The sequence below is a fragment of the Heloderma suspectum genome, chromosome 2 (genome assembly GCF_057233095.1).
Source record: "Heloderma suspectum isolate Gila_16-S chromosome 2, 16-S_ref, whole genome shotgun sequence".
In the NCBI taxonomy this organism is placed as follows: domain Eukaryota; kingdom Metazoa; phylum Chordata; class Lepidosauria; order Squamata; family Helodermatidae; genus Heloderma; species Heloderma suspectum.
In genome coordinates, this window is record NC_139459.1 from 357,778,445 (window position 1) to 357,795,691 (window position 17,247).

At 47.7% G+C, this 17,247-nt stretch overlaps 1 protein-coding gene across 2 annotated transcripts; it reads right to left on the bottom strand.

Moving 5' to 3' along the window:
• Positions 1-2,159: 2,159 nt before the first annotated feature.
• LOC146355547 (zinc finger protein RFP-like) lies at positions 2,160-16,628 on the bottom strand. 2 transcript variants are annotated; one of them, XM_084840970.1, is made up of 9 exons: positions 16,294-16,628; positions 15,974-16,146; positions 13,508-14,018; positions 11,985-12,080; positions 9,288-9,518; positions 7,865-7,887; positions 7,207-7,325; positions 4,586-4,618; positions 2,353-3,570 (listed from the first exon to the last, which is right to left on the bottom strand). In XM_084840970.1, exons 3-9 carry the CDS (start codon positions 13,910-13,912, stop codon positions 3,053-3,055), a joined length of 1,425 nt encoding a protein of 474 aa, XP_084697096.1. In that variant the 5' UTR covers positions 13,913-14,018; positions 15,974-16,146; positions 16,294-16,628; the 3' UTR covers positions 2,353-3,052. The 2 variants fall into 2 exon arrangements, with proteins under 2 accessions (XP_084697095.1, XP_084697096.1); XM_084840969.1 differs by lacking the exon at positions 16,294-16,628 and having other exon boundaries at positions 2,160-3,570; positions 15,974-16,230.
• Between the last annotated feature and the right edge of the window lie 619 nt (positions 16,629-17,247).

Sequence of the window (17,247 nt, forward strand, 5' to 3'; positions counted from 1 at the left end):
ACCCTAGAGTCAGACACGACTGGTTGGGGACACCTTTACCTTTTTTTTTTTTTAGGCACATGCAACTGGGCTGGTGGAAGCCGCCTTCCCCACGGCAGCTCCTCCGGCCCCCTGAAAGTGCTACGCGAGGGGTCCCTACTGAATGGGGCGAGCTGTGGCGTATGGGAGGAGGGGGCTCCCCCAAATCGGGCAGAGGCACCCGCCTTCCGCGAGCAGGGCGCCTGCGTCCACGGAAGGCAGATCTGCAACCTGGCCGCGGGTCTGCTCGGACATATGCTCTGGACATATCAAAGAGTTTGATGTTAGTCAACCTGCTTCCTGGGATTCTTATGCAGAACAGCCCTCATTCTGTGTTGAAGCAAATAAGATAGCCAACGCTGAACAAAAACAAGCTGTGCTCTTAACTGTGTGGGCCACAGACATTTGCCATTGTCATGGCTATAATGGACATTCACTTTTGGCCAGAGAGACTCCATTTTAAGATAGTAGCCATAACAAGATATAGAGCAAGTCAGCAACGCAGAATACTTATGAAAGGCTTTGCTTGGTGTGGAGGTGAAGAGAAACATGATGTCGTTTGCGGGGGTTTATAGCTTCCTATAGAGCTTGCAGTTAAGCTAGTATCTGCCTGTTATTTGGAGTAACCTTTCTGAAGCTACGTTTGATTTTAAGCAAAAGGTATAACACATTAACTGCCTTATATGAGAAACTGCAATTATGAATAACAAATACAGGAGGGGGAAGCACGAAGGAATGTAGTTTGGCAGAAGTTGTTTACCACTACCTATATCAGAAGGCTGGAAATTCTATTCTGTGTCACTCAGGTGTCTGAGATGACCATCGCGATGATTCTTTGCTCCATCCTGAATAAAGCTTTTTGCGAGTGCAGACCACATTAGTGTAGTCCTTGAAAGTCCAGCTAAGCCGCTGCCCACAACACCGTAATAAGATCCCTCACAGCTCCAGCATTTGATTAACTTTTAGGATTATTGAAGATACATTTCTCACCGAATCCTTCAGTTGTTGTGCAGAGATCTGAATTTCACAAACGAATGCAGCAACCTGGAGAGGGCATTGCCACTTATATTGCCGAACTGCATCATCTTTCTCAACAGTGCAGCTTCGGGGATTTTCTCGAGGATACGTTGAGGGATTGCCTTGTCTGTGGGGTTTATGATGAAACACTACAACGCCTCCTGTCCAAGCCACGCTTGACATTTACAGTGGCTCAAGAAAAGGCATTAGCCAGTGATACTGCACAACTATATGTCACAGAATTCAAGAGAGATGCAGAGGATGTAAATGCTATCTGGAGCAAGCCGGCTGAGAATTCTGGGCAGCAAGGTCAACAGAACACAAGAAATGCACCCTCCATAAAATCTGCAGATAGTACCTGGCTTACCTATTCCTGCTCAGGCTGTGGAGAACCACATCAGCACTCTGTGCAGATTCAAGGATGCCAAGTGTAGGTTTTGTAAGAAGGGTCACCTTGAGCAAGTCTGCCGTTCTAAATCTGTCAACACAAGGCCAAGGCACTATAACAAAGAGTCACTCCACCTAGCATCTCATGGGGTTGATTATCCACAGGGTGATGAAATTCAACAGCTGTATCACATTCAGAAGTGTGGCATTGCCATATTGGCCAGTTGAGAAGGCATTCTGGCCAAAGTGGGTTGTCATCAGCAAAGGTAGCTGTGATGTGGAACTGATCATCTGAACTGATCATCTGAACTGATGTTTCTTTCACCACCGGCTGAAGCACCAGAACCACTAAGGGACGGGAGCAATGCTCCTTCTTTACCTGCAGCAGTTACTGAATGGAAGTCATCTGAGCAAGCTACACCTACTAGTCGAGTAAAGAGACCATGCCGTGAAAGGGTACCTCCTTGTTAGTTGGAAGACTATGATAGCTAAGCGGGGAGGAATGTTATGTATCTGGGGGGGGGGGTACTGTGGCTTAGTTATTGTTTTGAACCTCGGCAGCTCCTGTAGAGCTGGGAGTAACAGCAGGCGGAGCTTCTGCTAAGTTGTCACTTCTATGTGTGCTGAAATAAAGAACTGTTGTGTTGGAGGCCTGCTAATCCTGCAGTCATTTCTATTCTACGTCCCTTTTCTGTCAATAAACTCATCTTTTTGTACAAGCAGCTTGCTTCTTCTTGGTAATCAAAAGAATTTTATTGATGACTGGGATCTGGTAGAATCAAACCCCCAGATCAGTAGTTATTATTACAAGGATATGAGGCGATAGCACCTTTGTAAGCCACCAAACATTCTCTGGAGGAATTAACAAGGACAGAGAAAGTTTGTGGGCTGTTTGCTTTTGAGCCTGAAGAGAACACACAAGAGCAAGAGGAAGGCAAACATTTAATACATCTTAGCGCATTAAAAACTGTCCAGTACATGTTCATATACATGATGCAAAAACAGTGAAAGTAGAAGAGAAACGTTTAATAGATCTCAACACATTGGGGGGGAGGGGGGATTGTCCAAAACATATTCATATACCTGATTCAAAAACAGCAGACGAGCCCTTCTTTAAGATGCATCATCCACATCTGCTTAGCCACGTGCTATAGATTGTGTTATGGCCACCTTACCCAATTTGGTGCTCTCCAGCTGTTTTGGACTGCAGTTCCCAAGATTCCTGGCTATGCTGGCTGAGGCTTAAAGTGGAGTTGAAGTCCACCTGATCTGGAGGGCACCAGGTTGGGGAAGTCTGTGTTACAGAACAGCTATGTAAATCGGAGGGTCCCAGTAATGTCCTCTGGATTACAAGAGGGGAAGCGATGGGTTAAGCCCTTATCAGGGCCCATCCTCCCTCTTACAGGGACTTCCAAAGGAGGCTCCTCATTTGCTGAGGGGCTCCTTTAACCAACAACTAAATGGCCACCGTATACGTAGACATTTGGCCTGCAAATGTCACAGCATATTCTCTAAGTAGCAGCAATTCCATGGAAAAGAAGGGGAAAGAAGGCCATGGAAACTAGGAATGAGGGTCACAGAGGCAGGAGACCTTTTGCCAGCAAAGGCCTGTGAGGTAGATTTGACTGCCTCAAGGAGAGAGAGTGAGCTGAGCTTTTCTTTGAAGCCAGAAGAAGGGGTGAAGGGGCTCTCTGGAAAAGGAGGTGCCTGAGAATGCATAAAGCAAGATCCCTCTGTCAGCATCAAAAAAAGCCAGCTGCCTGCCATCATAGTTCAGACACACCCGGACCCTCTTGAGCTCCCAACCCACGGGCAGCGAAGGGAAATGTGGGGGGATGAGAACCGCACACCAATCCCCCCATTTTGCCACAGCCCAGATGCCTTCTGCAGGGCTTAAGGAGACAATGCCCTTTCTCCTCACAGAACTGCTGGCCACGCCCAGGCCCCAGCCATCCTCGCTCCCTACAATGACTTCCCAGTAATGGCGGCCTGCCGTGAATGCCTCACGCCCCAGCACAAAGAGGCACTGGTCAAATCTCTTGCGGCTGTCAACCAGATCCAGGGCTTTGTCTCCCAACCTCAAGCTTTTGCAGTCTTCTGACAGGATGAGTTTGGAATGAGCCGTGTCCGGATCCAAAGTCACTTTTGCTGTGAGAAGCAGGAGAGAGGAGAAATGGTGGTAAGCAGAAGAGCTGGGATGACAGTAACCTACACGCTGAGCCAAGACACCTTGTTATTATTTGCATTATTGTTATCTATAACAACAAAAGACGGTGCGTGTGTCTGTCTTTCAATGCTACAGTGCCAAGACCATGAAACCTAGCCAAAAGAAACTTGGCATACATACTAAAGTGACCCTCCGGGCATGCATCCTGGGGTTGTTTTGTTTTTAAAACACATAAATTTCAATTAAAGTATGTCCTTGTGGTTGAAGTCTGGAGGAACATCTTCACACACTGGGGGCAGTCTTTGCTAACCAGCAAGTAGCTATGCACTCCACACAATTTGAAGGTACTGGAGTTTAGGAGGAAGAGGGACTAAGTTACACATCTGCCCCTTGCCCCTGCTGTGGGGCAGCCCTCCTCAGGGGAATGGAGGGGACAGACCCCTCCCTCGGCAGTTTAAAGGGGCGCAACATGGCAGGGGCTGTGCCTAGGGGTACCAACAGATCTGGCTTCACACAGATGGGACGGACACAACGTGTCCAACTCTGAGAGCTGTGTAAGTTTGCTTTAAGGCTCCGCTGTATCAAAATAGAGGCTATTCCAACCTGTGCAAAGCCAGGTCCATTTGCTAGTTATTAATAAAAATAATAACAAGAACATCATGCAATATTCTCCAACCTCCCTACCTGGGACCTTTTGCAGTGCTGTGACTATGGAGGTTGTCATGAGCTCCTGAACTTCAAGATTTACCACTACACCACTGGTGAACACAGGGTACAACTGGATGTGTCATGGCCTAGAGAGCTGTGTTTAGGTCCAAAGAAGGCAAACAAATACAGACATAGAACTGCTCCTTCACTGTCCTTTCCAGCTTCTTGTGGTGGTTCCCTGTCACAGGCTCAAACTGTTAAACCCCAATGAAATCCCAAGTGGGAGACTTCCTGGCAAGGCCCCATCTCTCCCTATGGATTCAGTCCTCCACAGACCCAGAAATTTACCTTTTTGCAGCAGATGTCCGTAATTCATAGTGTCTGAGGAAGAAAAGGGAACAAGGATTAACATCATTGAGCTTTTTCTCTCTAAAAGTATGTTTGTTTCTCTGATTATACCATCTATTTTATATATTTCAAGTGTAGGATTAAGTAGAACTGGAAATATGGCTGGGGAGCAAACTCCAATTGACTGGCACAGATTCAAATTTGTCTTTTCCTAATGGGAATGTTGAAATTATTTCACAAGTAGAGATGACTGTTGGGCTTAGAAGACATCCAGGCTCCAACCAAACACAGCTTGAAACCAGATTATTTGAATGACCACATCCTCCCAAAGGAGCCAGCCTGGGTTTTAGGATCCTCAGGAGAGGCCCTTATCTCGGTCCCACCACTGTTAGAAGCACTCTTGATGGGAACATGAGGCAGGGCCTTGTTGGTCGCTACACTCCCAGGCTTTGGAACTCACTGCCAAGGGAGGCCAGGCTACCTTCATTTCTATTCAGGCAGACATGTTGCTTGGTAGAAAGGCGGGGTACACATCAAATAACTAACTAAGGGCGCAATCCTATGGGGATAGGTGGCCGACTCCGAACTCAGAGGCAACCGCCTATCCAATGCAGGGCAGGAGAAGAGCAGAGGGGATCGTTCCCTCCACGCTTCCCATGCCCTGCATTTGCAGCTAGACAGCCGATAGGATGTGTCGTACCAGCACTTCCACCTTCCCTGCCCCAAAACGCCCCGTTTTGGCTGTTTCGCACTCCTCTTCCAAGTGCAAGGTGTGGGGCTGTTCTCCGCTGCCTGCAAGGCAGTGCAGAAGGCAGGGGAAGGTCGGTTTTCCAGGAACTGACCTTGGAGCACAGGCTCCAAGGTTGGTTCCCGGGAAACCAGATATCCTATGGCCATCTAGCCACTGACTAGCGGCCATAGGATTGCTCCCCAACTCAATAAACCTAAATTGATTTTCTGCCAAATTAGGTTTTTTAATCTGGTGGGTGCTGTTATTTCTTTCTGCTGGGATTTTTTATCTTTTAGCCCCCCCACCCCATTTAGCTTCACCCCTTTTGCCTTCAACCCTGCCCACCATCTCTGAGAGCTTCTTTGAAACTAAATTCAGTCCTCGGGCTGAAAGACGTCTTTTTATCTTCATCGATACTTGCAGACAACGCTCTTTAGGAGAAAAACTGTGTTGCAGGATGTGGAATAACTCTGCAACAGGAAATGCCTGGCAAAGAAGAGAGAAAGGAGGGCATCCCCAACACTCTGTTTACCTTCCTTAGGGACCTCTCCTCCCACCCTGCCTCCCTTCCACATTTTCCTGTCCACACCCGCAAAGAGATTGGGGGAAGGAGTGGAATAGAAGCACAGAGATGGGTTTTCTGCAGTAAGAAAAAATAGATAGAAGCAGCACTGGAAAAACACAGGAGGGTTACAGGAGGATGACTGCATCGTGTGGACCCTCCATCAGGTGTAAGTGAATGGGGCAAAGCAATTCCGCTGTAAACATTATGTCTGGAAGGAGCCAAAGGCTTGTCTAAAGAGTTTCCCAGTCTTCCAAAACCCAAGGGATACTCCTGAATTGAATTTGGCAGCACACTCTTCTCTCTCAAGGCCAAACCTTTTCAGTGTGTGCCACAGTAATGACCCACCCACAGTGCTGCCTGTTCATCTTTTTACATGTCGCTGTCCTGAAAGGGAGGCTAGGCCAGAGCAGGAAATCATATGCAAATGCATCAGAGCAACCTCCTCTGTGAGAGGGTGCTTGGGCGTCTCTGCACAAGAGGATGGGAGCTCCCATCCTCAATCCGAAATGGTACAGCCCAGAAGCAGGTCGACTTCCTAAACTGTTCACAAGAACTACGCCCAGGGGAGGGTGCTTTGAGAGGCTAGATCCTGCCCCCACATACACACATCCTGGACATGTTTCCTAACCTACCTCTTTATAGGAAACAACGCAGGTCCCTGCAATGCCACCAGGCACTTGTCAAGAGGACACTGAAGGTGGCACATTGGTGTGGTAATTCCTATTAATTCTTGTTTATATAAAGTCGGAAGGGAAGGGACAGAGAAATATTAGGCAGAATACAATTTTGAAATAAGCATTGCAAGAGCAATTGCGGCCTGACCACTTTCCACAGAGAACTGAAATAGGCTTCTCAAGAGGCACTCAAAACTCTTCTTTTATCTGTTGTGCCTTTTAGACCAGGGGACTAAAACAGGGGTGGGCAGAAGGTAGCTCTCCAGATGTTTTAGGCGTCAACTCCCAAAAGCCCCCTGCCAACATGACCGAGTTCAGCACATCTGGAGATCTGCTTTCTACCCACCCCTGTTTTAGACTGTAAGCCCGTGTGGCACAGACTGTCTGTTTTTAACTGATCTTACGTAAGATGTACTGGGAGCCTTTCTGGCTGAAGAGCAGGGTAAAATAAGTGCTTTAAACACACTCCTATGCATGCTTAGACAGAAAAAAAGTCCCACAACTCCCAGCATTCCCCAGCCAGCCATGACTGGCTGGGGAATGCTGGGAGTTGCGGGACTTTTTTTCCTGTCTAATCATGCATAGGATTGCACCTTTAAATAAATTTGGCCCTGGCATAAGTGCAGCCTTTTCACAACAGTCACTCTGTTACCTTTCAGTTGTCTGGCACTGCTCTCCAGAACGGCGCTGAAATCACACAATTCCCAGAGGTCCCATTTCAACGCAGGAGGATAAACCACTGGACTCCTAAACATCTCCTTCATCACAAACCTGGAGAGAAACAGAAAGCATTTACCTATCATCCGTGCAATCCAGAATTCCCAGAAAGAGGCATGCCAAAGGAACAAGGGGCAAAAGCAGTTCATCTGAGACTGAGTTTGTCTAAGGGCAGCCTTCCCCAACCTGAGGCCCACCAGAAGTGTTGGACTGCCACTCCCATCATCCCCAGACAGCACACCCAGTGACTGTGCTAGCTGGGGATGATTGGGGTTGTGGCCCAACACAGCTGGAGGACCTCAGGTTGGGAAGGCTGGTCTCGGGTTACGTTTCGTTTCCTCGTACCTCAGTTTGTTGTATGCAGATGTGAAGGGATCAGTTACTCTTCTCAGCCCTCCCTCCCCTTGCAAATTACAGCCCTTTCCCCCTGCTCCACAGGCGAATAGGGAGAGCAGAAAAAACAACTGTGGGAGAAATCGCTGAGGGGTGGGGGCAAACCTCTTGCATGCCCCGGGCACTGCATGCCCTATCTGGTGTTGGGACAAGGACTGTATTTTTCTGTCCAGGATTAGTATGTTGTAGGGCTCACTTACCTCTGCAAGGTGATTCCAGCATCCTAGAAGAGAAAGAAGGAGGGAGGGAGAGGGAGAGAGAGGGGAAACTCAGTGACCTGCTTCCACAATCACTGCAGCCCACTACGGCTTGGCCCATGGGAGCAAAGTTACCAATTCAAACCCCCCTCTCATGTCATTCGAAACCAGTGAAGTTGGCTGGTTGAGTTGGTTAACAAACCACCCCACAACCCTACAATAGTCCATAGGTTCTGGGTATTCTGCTAACCACCCCAACAAACCACCCTCGCAGAGTTCAGATGACACAAAAAGCCGGGCCCAATGAGGGTAATTATGTAAATCAGCTGGCAGGAGAGCCAGGCCAGTGTCTGCCACAGACCATTCTATAGACACCCCTCACATTCTGGATAATGGGGGCCTCTGGCCACCTTGTGTCCAGCTGATGGTATCTCAGCCCAAACCTCCCGATGACCTCACTTCCCACAGTGGGGTAAGGGAGTACCATCTCCCCCTACCCCGACCTTCTCTTTATTCTTGAGACCAGCCAACTCTCAAGTAGACCTGCCTGGAACACCATGCCTGGTAAGTGGCTGAGTCTACTGTGCCTGCCCCAAAACCTGGAGGAAATGTGTCATCAGTGCTTTGTGAGCATGCTATAAAGTCACAATCACTGCCAGAGGTGGTATTGGCCATGAAAATAGTGCGGGCTGCCTCCCATTTTCCTCCGCAGCGTTAACCTGTGGTGAGAGGGCAGGCTTGACATGAGGGGGTTGAGGGTATGGTGACTCTTTGTATTGTTGTATAAATTGGTTGCAGCTACATTTTCTGCTTCTTTTCCAGGGTGACCTTGTCTCTTTTAATGGCATTTCCAAAAAGCTTAATATATTGTCTGTTGGAGGGAGGTATAAGTGTATTTTTGGTTGAAATATGACTTGCCTTCTAGAAAGAACATAAGAGCTGTCCTAGATCAGACCAAGGGTCTATCTAGTCCAGCACTCTGTTCACAGTGGCCAACCAGCTGCCCACGGAAAACCCACGAATAGGACATGAGAGCAACAGCACTCTCCTGCCCATGTTCCCCAGCAACCGGTGTACATAGGCATACTGCCTCCGCCACTGGAGGTAGCATATCACCATGGTGACTAGTAACCATTGATGGCTTTATTCTCCATGAATTTGTCTGAGGCAAAGGACAAAGATGGCACCTCCCCATTCCATGTAAAGTTGATTCTTATTTCAACAATGGTGCTAGGACAGCTTCCTCCACAACACCAGAGGGCAGAAGGCTAGCTCGGGGGTGCAGGACAAGTCACCTGGCACACATAACTGTGTCCTCCAACACCTTGCTTTCCCCCTCCCACACTCCCCCCGTAGCCGCCTCACTCTGCCTAATGGTAGGGCTGGCTCTAAAGATTCTTGGCTATTTATGCTCCAGTCTCCCTACCTGCAGGAGTTCACTCGCTGGCTGCTGACACTTCTCCTCCAGCTCCCAGATGATATCCTCAAGAGAGGTGAGCTCCTGGGAGATCCTGTCCATGTACTCATTCCTCTTCCCCATAATCTCCTCCTCCATCTCCTCCATCTTGGCCAGCAGAAGGTCCTCTTGATCATTCAGATAACGGTGCAGTTTGTGGAACTCGGTCTCTATGGTTACCTTCTCCCTTTCCATTTGCTCCTGTGACAAGCCGATGGAAAAAGGGTACAAACACGTAAAGACAGGAACTGAGTCAGTCGCTGCAAAGTCAAAACGTGAGATGTACGGGAAGGGCATTTTTTCCATCAACAAAAACCACCACCTAACCTTTACAAGGACAACTGGAATGTCCACAGCGCTTCACGACCATTCTCTTTTGTAATCCTTACAACTTTGCAAGGTAGGCCACTATTATTGTCCCAATATTCCAGAGCAGGGGTTTATGCTAAACAAACAGTGACTTGCCTAAAGGAAGCCCAACAAATTTAGAACAGAGGTGAAATTTGAATTGTGGGGGAGGGGAACAACTCGTTTCTCGCACCCACTATACCACGCCAATGCTCTTTGGCTGGAGACGAAGTATTTTTGGTCCCCCACCCGCATCCTCCTTGGATGTTTGGGAGAGGGGCCTATGGCTACACCCTTTCACCTCTGGAAAAGAGGTTTTGAGCACTGCTTTAGACAAGGCAGCAGGACAGAAATAAATGAACACATACACCATGCAGAACAATGCCTCTCCCAAGGAACTTTTCAACTCTTGCTGGATTCAGACATCACAGAACGCATGACACTGCTACAACTCACTGAATTTCCTCACCCCACTTCACGGTGTCAAGGGAACCAGGGCAACTTCCAGCACTGCCACTCCACTTGTGCTACTGACATACCACTAGCGTAAGCGACCTCTAGCAGTACAGCAACAGAGTAAGCTGGGACCAAAGGTTTCCTCAGAAAACTCGGTGTGCCAGCTTATGCTAACGCTCGGTCAATAACGCAAGTGGAGCAGCAGTGTTGGATGCTGCGCATTTCGTCTGGTGTGACATCACTGCATTACATCAGGGGAGTGGAGGCTGGTGGCTCCAATGTCAGTGGGGCCGTGAATCCGCTCCGGGTTTCAGTCAGAAACACCTTGGATAACTCCTTTAGAGTTCTGACTGGTTCTGACTGAAACCCAGAGCGGATTCACGGCCCCACTGATGTCGGAGCCACCCGTCTCCACTGCATCAGGGGTGGGGAAAACGTGGCCCTCCAGATGTTGTTGGGCTATAAATCCCATCCTCCCCAAACGCTGGCTGGGGCTGATGGGAGCTGGAGTCCAACAACATCTGGATGGTCACAGGATCCCCACCTTTACATTGCTACAGGTTGCTCTGCCCTCACCTCAGTGGCTTTCAGGTGCTGGATCAGGGCAATTGTCTGTATGGCAACATCTTGTCATGCATTTGCCTAGATCAGGATTTTTCAAACTGTGGGTCACGGAACACAGGTGGAGCCCAATGTGTTCCTGGTTGCGTGTCGCATAATGAGGAGCTCCCCCATTTTTGGGGTGCTTGGTTCTTTCATTGGACAACAGCACACCATTATTGTTGTGCACCCACTTTAGGAGACAGGCTTGCTCACTCCAGATTTGTCATGCTTAAATTCTATTGAAATACATACTGTCCATATATACACGTGTGTGTGTGTGTGTGTGTGTGTGTGTGTGTATAGATAGATAGGACAGAGAAAAAGACAGAGTTCAGCAGCTATCTGTCACTCTAGTTACCCAGAACATCTTGTTGAGCTGTTACAAGCTACCGTGCATTTCTTGCATTTATTTTAACCCCAACATTTCACACAGACCACTTCTTGCATTCAGCAAGGGAAGAAACATAAGAAGAGCCATGCTGGATCAGACCAAGGCCCATCAGCACCCTCGCCTGCTCATGTTCCCCAGCAACTGGTAATTCAGAGGCATGTGAGCTCTGATACTGGAGACATCATATAACCATCAGCACTAATAACCACTGAAAGTTTTATCCTCCATGAATTTATCTTATCCCCTTTTAAAGCCATCTAAATTGGCGGCCATCACTATATCGTGTGGAAGCAAATTCTATCGTTTAACTCTGTGCTGTGTGAAGAAGTCCTCCCTTCCATCTGTCCTGAACCTCCCACCAATCAGCTTCATGGCATGACCCCAGGTTCTAGTACTATGAGGGAGAAAAATGTTTCCTTATCTGCTTTCTCCACATGATACATAATTTTGTACACTTCTATCATGTCTCCCCTCACTCGCCTTTTCTCCAAGCTAAATAATCCCATGTTGTAACCTTTCCTCACAGGGGAGTTCCTGCAGCCCCTTGACCATTTTAAGCTGGGGCATGCTGGAAGTTGTAGTCTTTTTTCTGTCTAAACATGCATAGGATTACCCCCTTAGTTGCCCTTTTCTGCATTTTTTCCAACTCAGCAATATTCTTTTTTAGTTGCAGCAGCCAGAACGGTACACAATATTCCAAGGATTTCTGAAAGGTTTCCAGTAGCCTATCCTTAATGCTTTTATGGACCTTCATGTGAAAGAATGAGTCATTCCAAACAGGCATTCTAAGGAACACAGCATTTTACATTTCACATTCTTATCTAAAATTAGTTATTAATTGTCCACTCCCAAAGTTAAGTTACACCTACAAGTAGGCCTTGACACTCCTGTTCCATGCCCTCACAGTGCTCCAGAATCTCTCCTTTCTCCTTCCTCAGAACCTCCAGGCAACAACGAAAGAGATCCTGAAAGGAAAATACAGGCTTTTCAGGAAAGTATTAGAAATAGGATATCTGCAGCCAGAGAACTGGGTGGTCAGCTCAAGTCAATGGGCCAGTTTGCACAACATGACAGCCCATTGTGGGTTAATTTACCCAGGAGGGCTGCGGTGTTTGCAGTCTACCATTATGAACAAGCAACACCTAAGTGGGGGTTGCCATGGCTTGTCATGTCATCCAAACCCAGGAGGGAGGGGTTATTTGGGGGTTAAACAACTCTCGCATAGCCCATGGTCTGTTTTAGGGTTATGTGAGGGCTGTTTAACCCACAACTAACTCCTACCTCCCAGGTTCAGATGCCACAACAAGCCACAGGAACCCCCAGCTGGGGGATGCATATTCATAATGGTGGACAGTATGCACCACAGCCCCTCTCAGGTAAATTAACCCACAATGGGCTGTGTCATAAACCAGGTCAATGTGTGAAGATGCCTCAGTTTTCATTCCTCTGCCCTTTCCTTCAAGCCTCCTTCTCCTTCACCCCACCCACACAGGTTATTTCTCAATCCATAGCCTATTCAGCACCCTTCCTTCAACCACCTTAATGCTTAACTTCCCTACCTCCTGGGTCCTGTTCACCTTCCTCAGCCAGCTACAGAAAGCTTCTCCTTCCCCGAGGATTTGCATGAGGCAACTTTCCCTTCTCTCACAGAAACCGGACTGCAAACAGCACTCTTTTCCCCAAATGGATGAAATGTACATGAACACTGATTGATACTATGGTTTATATTGTTGATCTTTTAAAATTGATGTTTATACAATTTTATTATTATTGATGATTTAATTACACTTTTAACTTTTGTATATTTCTATTTATATACTTTAACTGCATACGTTTTTAATGCTGTAAAGCCTCCTTGAGTCCCAGTATTGGGGAAAAGGCAGGATATAAATATAACATCAACATTCCCTACCACCATAGCCAATTAGGATTACAGGATTAACACACAATACGATATAGACTGTAAGGGGAGAGAAGGGCAAGTTGAATAATTTGCTTGAGCCTTTCCTCTCATTGGTTTGTGTGTGTGGTGTGTACCCATCCAAAACCCTCCAAGTCTTCATCCAACTAATATGAGGTAAGGAGGAGGAAGAAAAGGAGGGAAAACGCAAGTTTGCCACCTTTCTGCCCAATTTGCCAGATCAAATGAGCTCCATCTTGAGAATATTCAGGTGCAGAAGCAGGACACACCATTTCAACCAAATGAGACAGCCTCAGCAACCCTTTCCCCTCAATTTCCAATTTCCAGTCTCTCTCTCAACCTTGCTTCCCCACTCCCCGGTAAATACCCTTCCACAACCTCTTCCACCTGTCACCTCTTGCTTTTTTTTTTTTTTTTCCCTCAACGTATGTGCCAATTGTTCACCAGCCCCATAGATAAGAGAGTTCCCACCTTAAACTCTTGGGCAGCATTCTCTACAGGAACAATGTTGTGAGTCTGGTGCTCCTTGGATCGGTCGCATACTGAGCAGACGAAGGCCTGGTCATTCTTACAGAAGAGTTTGGAGCACCCCTGGTGCATCTCACAGACTTTGCCTCCGCCGGCCTGTTCGCTCAGCTGTTTGAGTAATCTAACAACATTGTCCAGTTGCCGGTTTCGTTTGAAGCTCAGCTGAGGAAGCGCCTCCTTGCACTGAGGGCAGGCAGCATGTGCGGGAGACTCCTTCCAGCTCTTCACGATGCAGTCGTGGCAGAAAATGTGCCCACAGTTGAGAGTTACTGGATCAGCAAAGTACTCCAAGCAAATGGAGCATGTTGCTTCCAACAGTAGCTTCTTCTTGGGGCTCTCAGTTGCCATGGCTCAAACACAAGAACTGAAAAAACTTGGATTTCGCTTTGCTTCTCCACAGGATTTCCACAGAGATTAGAGGAAACACCTGTTTCTGGAACTGATGGGCACTAGTCTTGGGGGCAGGGAGAGACGAGAGAGAGGGGAATGGTATCTTTGAATTCACACAGTAGAGCTCAGTCTCCATAATATCATGATGTCAGGAGCGCTGTGTGTAGAGAGACCGTAGATAGAATCCAACTAAAGTCCTACTTAGAGTAGACCCATTGAAATGAATGGAACCTTAGTCATGAGTAACTTAAGTCCCATTCATTTCAACAGGTCTTCTCTAAGTAGGACTTTAGTTGGATTCTGCTCAGCATGTGAAGAGAGACCATGCTAGAATTTGGAAATTTTGTTTTATATAGAAATTCATATCCTACCCTTCTGGTACCCATGCACCACTCAAGAGTAGCTTAGAACCACAATATAAAACCATACATTCTTTTTTAAACAAACATACAGTAAAAAAAAAATAGAGGCAAGAACCATAAATTAAAACAGCCTGACCACGTCAGCTGTGAACATAAGAACTTAACACCATAAGAAGAGCCGTGCTGGATCAGACCAAGGGTCCATCTAGTCCAGCATTGTTTACACAGTAGCCAACCAGTGACCAGGAACCCACAAGCAGGGCATGAGTGTAACAGCACCCTCTGTGGGTGATGGAAGTTGTAGTCCAACACATTTGGAGGGCACCTGGTTGGGGAAGAGTGGATTAAAACCATCTTTTAAAAAAATATTTCACAGGCAAATGCCTCCTGGAACAAAGATGTCTTCACCAACTGGTGAAAGACATCCAGAGAGAGGGCCACTGCACCTCACAGGGCAAGGTGCTGCCACAGTATCGATGCAGCCGCTGGGAAGACCTCATCTCTTATCACCATTGACCACGCCTTCATGCTAGACAGAGTGTGACATTAGCCTTATGCATCAGCAAGGCAACAGAATGAACCAGGAAGCTTTGCCATAGCTATCTGACTAAAATACATGCATCTAGAATGTGGTTTCTGCATGGTAGGAAACACACAGAGACACACTGGTTCGTTGGTTCAGGACTAATTCATGACCATCTTCCAGGATGAGACTTAGCATAACAAAAGGACCTTCAGCACAAGCCCTGGAGAGACCCAAGAAACTGAGCTGAGTATCAACCACAAGGAGGAAAACAACTCCTACCAAAGGAGGGACAGAAGACAAAGTAAGTGAGAGGGGGTCTGAGGGGGAGGAGAGGAGTTTTGGGAGCAATCCTATGCATGTTTAGACAGAAAAATATCCTAAAACTCCCAGCATTCCCCAGCCGAGCATGGTCGGCTCAGGAATGCTGGGAGCTATAGGACTTTTTTCTGTCTAAACATGCATAGGATTGCACCATTTGCATCAGTAGCACCCAGAACAAAGTGGAACTACTTGGGAGTTGTTATAGTCCTAAATATTTAGATTCAGATGGGTGTTAATTCGCTATGATTAGTGGCCAAATGCCCTTAAAATGTTGGTTAACAACTATAGTGCGTGTATCACACACACACACACGGGCTACGCATGCCAGAAGACTTTCTCCATCACTGTTCTCCAAGCTGGTGACCACATTAGCTAGGGATGAAAGAAGTCGGAGTCCAACACATCTGGAATGCACCAGTTGGTGCCCACCAGATGTTTCAGACTACAGCTCCCATCAGCCCCAGCCAACACAGCCAGGTTTCAGGGATGATGGGAGTTGTTGTTGTTCAGTCGTTCAGTCATGTCCGACTCTTTGTGACCCCATGGACCATAGCACGCCAGGCCTTCCTGTCCTGCGCTCTCTCCCAGAAATGGGAGTTGTAACCCCCCCAAAAAAAGTCTGAAGGAGACTGGGTTGTCTACCCCTGGGACTGGCTGTGTCATATGCATTGATTGCATTGCACTGCATTTTTTTAAAGTCATAGTAAGAACCGGGGCAGAATCCCAGGAAGAAAACCAGCTTTCAGGACTGCACCATGGGCATGGCTTGAATTAAGCCCTGGACACTCCGCACGAAACTTGACCATTTACCTATTAGAGACAATAACCCCGGATCAGGAAGAAGAGGGAAGACTGCAGACCCCGCTCAGACCTTGCCTCACAAAGCAGGATTCGAGAAAGAGATGACTGGACGGACGTGCAGTCGTCGGCTGGTACAACGCGGGAATCAGTAACGGGATTGCCCCGTACAGATACAACAGCACCTGCAGCAGCCGCAACAGAAAAAACAAAAAGTTACCAGGCAAAACCAAAACCACAACCCCGCCACAACCAGCCTCCCTTTTATTGGAGCTAAAGCCTGCCTTCGTTGAACTACAGTTCCCGAAAGCCTCCGCTCCACCTGTCCTTACCTACTTCGCTCGCCGCTGCACAGCTCCGCCTCTGGGAATTGTCGTCCCTTTGGCTCCGCGTTCCATTCCCCTGTCCCGGACTGGGGGCGGCCATTCAGATCGGAAACACCTGCGTCCAATGGAGTCTTGCCTTTCTTTTCGCCCGGGTTGGGAAGCTCTTGCCCATTGGAGGAAGTAGGGTGGGGAAAGCTGCACGTGCGCGGTGTCCCTGAGTGATTTCGGGGGTGTGATCCAATTGCAAATCCTAGGAATGCAGCGGGCATCGGGTTGTATCCAATGTTAATCCTACTTGGAGTAGACCCATTGAAATAAAGGGGGACTAACTTATGCCCCTCGAACTGTGGTGCTGGAGAAGACTCTTACGAGTCCCCTGGACTGCAAAGAGGTCCAATCAGTCAGTCCTAAAGGAAATCAACCCTGAGTGCTCATTGGAAGGACAGATAGTGAAGCTGAAGCTCAAATATTTCGGCCACCTAATGCGAAGAGAAAACTCCCTTGAAAAGACCCTGATGCTGGGAAAGACTGAAGGCAAAAGGAGAAGGGGACGGCAGAGGATGAGATGGCTAGATAGCATCACCGATGCAATGAATATGAACTTGAGCACGCTCCAGGAGAGAGCGCAGGACAGGAAGGCCTGGCGTGCTATGGTCCATGGGGTGACGAAGAGTCAGACACGACTGAACAACAAAACTTATGCCCCATTTATTTCAGTGGGTGAATATTCGACGTTAGTATGACTAAACACTGGACGCAACCCGTAGGTAGCACTTGAGCCGTGACTGCAGCTAAGGCTGCCCCAGTGAAGTTTCCACCCTGAAGCAAATTGTCCCTTCTGCTTGGCTTATTTCAAGGATCCAGTGATCATCAAGAAACTGTGGGGTCAGTTTCCGCTGACACCCAAATCCTCCCTTCGGAATCAAGCTCTACAAAGCTCAATGGGACTTAATCTCAAGT

Excerpts from the sequence above, each read along its gene's own strand:
- LOC146355547 (XM_084840969.1), bottom strand. The coding sequence starts at position 13,912 with ATGGCAACTGAGAGCCCCAAGAAGAAGCTACTGTTGGAAGCAACATGC. Across the intron at positions 7,888-9,287 it reads CAGCGAGTGAACTCCTGCAG|GATGCTGGAATCACCTTGCA; the intron begins GTAGGGAGACTG and ends TTTCTCTTCTAG. Across the intron at positions 3,571-4,585 it reads CGGACATCTGCTGCAAAAAG|CAAAAGTGACTTTGGATCCG; the intron begins GTAAATTTCTGG and ends TGCTTCTCACAG.